The 6,716-nt window shown below is 42.2% G+C and overlaps 1 protein-coding gene across 1 annotated transcript; it reads left to right on the top strand.

Moving 5' to 3' along the window:
• The first annotated feature begins 373 nt into the window (after window positions 1–373).
• On the top strand, window positions 374–2,604 carry LOC138756810 (general transcription factor II-I repeat domain-containing protein 2A-like). The gene is given in 2 exon segments (XM_069923200.1): window positions 374–431; window positions 678–2,604. Coding segments are annotated over 2 exon segments (1,935 nt in total). The 3' UTR covers window positions 2,555–2,604.
• The last annotated feature ends 4,112 nt before the right edge of the window (window positions 2,605–6,716 follow it).

Below are 6,716 nucleotides of genomic sequence, written 5' to 3' on the forward strand. Positions count from 1 at the left end.
GACACAGAGCAAGGTCAACATAATTCTCCCCTCATCCATATTATTATCAAGTTCGCACAGTGGAATGTGAACACAGAAATGTCCAAAAAGGCAGTGAATAAATGTAAATCTTTGAGGTTTTATTTGTAATGTTGATACACCACCCAAGCACGAAGCCTAATCTCCACTGCCTCATGTTAATGTCATCCAATTCACGAGGGCCCGGACGAAATATTAGGGCACTTTTCCTTCAAATTAGCAGGTAGCTTCGGTTTGGCAGCGTGCACTTACCTTCTCCGGGAGGAGAACAGGGAGAGCGGTCAGGATCGCCCGCGTGGCAGTGAGTCAATGAGAGGGGTTTAGCTGGGTGGTGTTTGGGGAACTGAAGAATGCGATGTTGGGTCTAGCGATAGTAAAAGAAAGTCGGCTTCACGATGCGCTGAAAGAAACGAGTGAGTGCACTCTTTGTTTGTAAGCTGTTCCATTTCAGGTCTGTAGACAAATATGTTGGAGTGGGAATGTGAATTAAAATGGTGGCTGAGTCCTGGTTATTGTAGTGGACAGAGCAAAGATCCACACAAAATGATAACCCAACCTGCATCCAGACTAAAAACATGCCAAAGTTGCCCAATTTCGCTTCAATTAAGAAACAGACTGTTTTTCAATTTAATGTGTGTGGTGCTCTCACTTTTGTGTAGATGTGCTGCATGGGCTGGCCCAACCCCTGAACCTCCCTCCCAGATATCACCATAAAGGCTATTATGCCCAACCCCCTCCCTCAGTACCTGCCTTGGAATCGGGCCAGCAACATATAAGCCATGCTGACACTTTAAGGCACACATGTCAAACTCAGGCCTGTGGGCCAAATTTGGCCCGTGATATAATTATATTTGGCCCGCAAGATCATATCAAATATGTATTAGAGCTGGCCCGCTGGACCTTTCTGAATGAGAAGCAAAAGCTCCAGAAGGTGGAGGAGATGAAAAGAAGTCTGGTTTTACAGCAAACTATGTTCACCAAAGCAGAATCCCAAAGTGAGCCTGCTGTAAAAGTTAGTTTTATTGTGGCCGCAGAGATCGCCAAATCAGCCAGGCCCTTTACGGAGGGAGAGTTTGTTAAAAAGTGCCTGCTCAAAGTTTGTGATGTCATTTGCCCAGATAAAAAGCAAGCGTTTTTAAATGTGAACCTGAGCAGAAACACCGTGGCTGCGCATGCTTGTGAGCTTGCTACTAATCTAGAAGAACAACTGAAGGAGAAGGGGAAAGATTTTATGGCATACTCACTTGCTGTAGACGAGAGCAGCGACACATCAGATACTGCCCAGCTGTCAATATTCATCCGTGGAGTGGACACGAAACTTTCCGTTACAGAGGAACTTTTAGGATTAAAATCCATGCATGGCACAACCACAGGAAAAGAAATCTTCGAGGAGGTGTTCAAATGTCTCAATGAAATGATGCTGCCTTGGGATAAACTTGTGGGACTAACGACAGATGGTGCGCCCGCAATGTGCAGTCAGATTCGGGAGAAGATGCGGGAGAATCATGCAGGTGAGCTTACAGTTTACCACTGCATAATCCACGAGGAAGCCTTGTGTGGCAAAGCCTTGAAAATGGAGCATATTATGAACATTGTAACTCGAGTAGTTAACTTCATAAGAGCCAAAGGTTTAAATCACAGCCAGTTCAAGTCCTTTCTGGAGGAGTTAGGGTCAGAATACGGAGACGTGCCCTATCACACAGAGGTGCAATGGCTTAGCCGAGGAAAAGTACTGAAGAGATGCTTTGAGCTGCGTGAAGAAATATGTCTGTTTATGGAGAGCAAAAGCAAAGACACAACAGAGCTCATGGATAAAAAGTTTCAATGTGAGCTGGCATTCCTGTGTGACATCGTGAGCCATCTCGATGCTCTAAACCTGCAGCTGCAGGGACGAGGGCACGTCATTACAGACATGTACAGTGCAGTGAGGGCTTTTAGAACCAAGTTGTGCTTGTGGGAGTCTCAGATGCTGCAGGGAAACATGGCTCATTTTCTGTGCTGCCAAATTATGAAAGAACAGATCTCACCTGCCGTGTTGCCCAGTGCAGAGTTTGCTGAAAAACTAAGCGTACTTCGTGCGGAGTTTTCCCGATGATTTGCTAACTTTGAAGCCCAGAAATACAGATTTGAACTACTCAGCAATCCGTTTGTAGTTGACATGACAAATGCTCCAACCAACCTCCAAATGGAGCTGATTGAGCTCCAGTGTAATGACACACTCGAGTCAAAGTATGAGTCTGTCGGTGCTGCGCAGTTCCCACAGTTCCTTCCCGACACACTGCCCCAACTCCGTGCACAAGCTGCTCAAATGCTGTCAATGTTCGGCAGCACGTATCTCTGCGAACAACTCTTCTCTTTGATGAAGATAAACAAAACACCACACAGGAGTCTGACCCCAGAGTTTGATGAACTTGCATCTAAGAAGAGGTGCCAAGTATCTGGTTTAGACCCAGATGCATCAGAGTGTAAGCTTGGATTAATATTTTCTTTGGTTAACTTTGGACTGTTCATAGTTGAAAGATTGGATTTTCATTGAAGCAAGTTGTTATTTTTTTGACTTGTTGGCTTGTGAAAAAAAACATTTAAAAGGAGCTTAAAGGCTATAAAGAAATATTATTTATTGAATATTTTATTTCTCATTTGTTAATGCTTCTTCTGGAAAGAGTTTAACCAAAACTATTGTTAAACATTTATTTTAATAAGAAAAAGTTTAACATTACATATGTTGAAAGAAGAGAAAACATGCAGATGTGGTTGAAAATTTTCAATAAATATTTAGTTTGGCCCACGACTTAGTCCAAGTTTTTAATTTTGGCCCTCGGTGAATTTGTGTTTGACACCCCTGCTTTAAGGTGATTAAAGCCTTATTACTCATGACTCTCTGCCTGATTGCGGTTAATTGAATGATTTCATTTGTACAGCACCCAAGGAGGACATTTGGCCTTTCCGCTCATTAAGAGTATTCCCTGTGGTTCATCCATGGTTACCCTAAGAATGAGAACATAAGAAATGGGAGGAGGAGTCAGCCATTCAACCCGTCGAACCTACTCTGCCATGGCTGATCTGATGATGGGCTCATTTCCACCTACCTGTCTTTTCCCCCATTCCCCTGACTATGTAAATATCTATCCAACTTGTCTTAAATATATTTACAGAGGTTGCCTCCACTGCTTCAATGGGCAGTGAATTCCATTGATTCACCCCCCTCTGGGAAAAGCAGTTCCTCTTCATCTCCGTCCCTGAATCTACTCCCCTGGATCTTGAGTCTATGTCCCCTAGATCTGGTCTCCCCCATCAATGGAAACAATGTACCTGCCTCAATCTTATCTTTGTATTTCATAATTCCACATGTTTCTATAAGATCCCCTCTCATTAAATTCCAGTGAGTCCAGATGATCCAATCACTCTTCCTGGGAGAGTGAGGATTTGAATGGGCAAGGGCTTCAGATTCACGTCTTTGAAGGAGTCAGATTCCTCCGGCAACCCTCATGAACTCATTGAAAGTGTGGTGCACTCCTGACAAGCCATCAGAAATATCACGGGATAGACAAATCAACTAATGTCACAAACCATCAAACCCCCTGAAGTCCTGTTATGTCTGGTTGTTAGGGCAGCGGACAATTAGGCAGCCAATGGAAACAGAAGCAGAATTTATTGTCATGAACGTGTCACAAAATTCTTTTTTTTATGCAGCAAGTTCACAGTGCAAAGATTTATGCAAACCACCTTACAAAATAATTGTGCTAGAAAAAGACAAAGTTTGGCGACGACTGTGGTTCGAGGGAAACACGATAGGCTGCAGTCGCTGTGATTGTAGTAAACACATCAAAAAGCTGAAGGAATGCAGCTGGACTTTTAGATATATTGCCTTCTTCAGAAAAGGATATATCAGAAAGTCTCAGAATTCAAACAACAGGGGGAGGAATTCCAGACCAACAAAAGGTGATGGTTGGATAAGGGACCAGGTAGAACTGATCACATCTGTGCAAAAGGAGAGACAACGGTGGGGAAGAAATGGAGGGGTGGGAGGGTTAAACAAAAGCCAGAGAAGGTTGGAGGGTGTCCAGTCAGAAGATAAGGTGTTGTTCCTCCAACTTACTAGTGGTCTCAGTCTGGCCGTGCACGAGACCATGGACAAACATGTCGGCAAGGGAATATTGTTCATTCGGGACTCTGGGGGAAAAGCTCTTGCCCAATCTGGATGTAAGGGGCCCAAGGGCTGCGCTATCTCTAACTCAGTGGTTCTCAATCTTTTTCTTTCCACTCACCTACCACTTTAAGTAATCCCTACTCCATCGGTGCTCTGTGAATACTTAAAGTGGTGTGTGAGTGAGAAGCGATGGTTGAAAATCACTGCTCTAGACTCAATTGTTACTGAAATATTTTGCTTGAGAAACATTGTCATTGGCCTATTTCGTTTGGAGACCTGAAACCATGCACATAACGAGTCAATTAGGGACGATTAAAACAATGGTTTTCAAACTTTTTCTTTCCGTCCACATCCCTTACTAATCACAGAGCACCGATGGCACCGATGGAAGAGGGAATACTTAAAGTGGGATGTGAGGGGAAAGAAAAAGGTTGAGAACCACTGCTCTACCAGATGGCAGAAGGGAGAACAGTTTACATGAGGGATGTGTGGAATCCTTCACAATGTTTATCGCCTTTTGTCTGCATGAAGTGTTGTAGATTTCCTTTATGGTAGGAATAGAGCCCCCAATGATCTTTTCCACTGATTTCACTGTCCTCTGCAGGGTCTTGTGGTCCGAGGAGGTACAGCTTCCAAACCAGGCGGAGATGCAGTTGCACAGGATGCTCTCAATACATCCTCTGTAGAATGTAGAGACGGACTTTCCTCAACCTTCGCAGGAGATAGAGGAGCTACTGGGCTTTCTTGGCTATGGAGCTGGCATTAAGGGACCAGGTGAGATTCTCCACCAAGTGCTCTCCAAGTAATATGATACTCAACGACTCAATGGTGGAGCCTGCACTCCAAATATTTAGATAAATGTTTGCACAGCCTTCTTTTGAACAGATTGATGGCACAGTGAATGAAGCTGTTGTAAACAGGGCGCCGTGTTTCTCGGGTAAGCATCAGGACATTTGAGGTGTGGAGCACATCTTGGGCAACAGTCAGGAGGTTTGCAGGCTCCCCTTCCTTGCTGAAGCCAGCTCTGCCAAATGCTGGGGTGAAACATAAAAGTCTGCAGCCGCCATGACTGCAGTGAGAAGCTCAATAAGGTCACGTAGCGTCCAGAGGAGGTAAAGATGCCCCTTCCATGGATGGTGAGAGATATTCTGTATTTATAGATTTTCTCTATGACCTGCCGGGCGACAACATTGGTTATTTCCAGCTCAGATATCAGACTTTAACCAAATTAGTTTGCTCACTCAGCACATCCGGTTAAAAATATCGTTCAACATTTTAGTCTTGGCTAGCAATCTGCTGCTAAAGAGGCTGGCAGCTAAATGAGGAATGTACTTTGAGCCTTGTGGTTCTGAAGTTCCTACATGCAGTGAGAATGCTAAACAATGAGAGAAACTGTTCACACGAACCTTCTGAGACTCTCGTGTTTTTTTGTATCTATATAATATTATATCTGGTTATGCATCTGTGTATTTTACACCAAGAGACTGGAGAATGCTGGTTCGTCGGGTTGTACATGTACAATCAGATGAGAAACTTACACTCACTCATTGAAAATTGCCTCCATGATATTTTGTGCAGTTTCAGTCCCCTAGCTGCAGGAGAGATAGTAATGAAATTGAAAGGAGATGTTGCCAGGAACAGAGTTATGGGAAGGGTTTTTTTAAAATAATGTTTTATTTTTCACACTGTGAACCATATCAACCAAAATATATACAAACATTTCTCATTAAATATACACAGTGGCATTTTCTCCCTTTTTTCCCCCCTACCCTCCCTCCCCCCCTTCCCACCCCCCCTCCAAAACCAATAAATATTCAACATATACAATACAATAAAACAATGTCTTCACACAATGAAAAATAAACAAGAAAAACATGTCATCTACTTTTACACACTGGATCAAGTCGTTTTGTCTTCTTATCATTTTAGGGGGTGGAGGTCCAAGGCAAGCCTTCTCTGTTATGTTCCATTTATGGTTCCCAAATTTATTCAAACAATGTGACTTTATTTTTTAAATTATTTGTTATTTTTTCCAATGGAATACATTTATTCATTTCCATGTACCATTGCTGTATTCTCAGGCTCTCTTCTGATTTCCAAATTGACATTATATATTTTTTTGCTACTGCTAAGGCTAACAAAATAAATATTTTTGTGCTTTATCCAGTTTGAGACCTAATTTCTTACTTATATTACTTAGAATAAAGATCTCTGGATTTTTAGGTATGTTATTTTTTGTGATTTTATTTAATATCTGATTTAGTTCTTTCCAAAACGTATTCACTTTCTCACATGCCCAAATTGCATGTATTGTTCCCATTTCCTTCTTACAGCGAAAACATCTATCTGATAATGTTGCATCCCATTTTTTTTTATTTTTGAGGGGTGATTTATAACCTGCGTAACCAATTATACTGTAACATGTGTAATCTTGTGTTTATTGTATTCTTCATAGTTCCAGAACATAACTTTTCCCATGTTTCATTTTTTATCTTTGTTTAAATCCTTCTCCCATTTTTGTTTAGGTTTATAGCTTATTTCATAATTT

This window comes from Narcine bancroftii, chromosome 3 (assembly GCF_036971445.1).
Source record: "Narcine bancroftii isolate sNarBan1 chromosome 3, sNarBan1.hap1, whole genome shotgun sequence".
NCBI classification, from domain to species: domain Eukaryota; kingdom Metazoa; phylum Chordata; class Chondrichthyes; order Torpediniformes; family Narcinidae; genus Narcine; species Narcine bancroftii.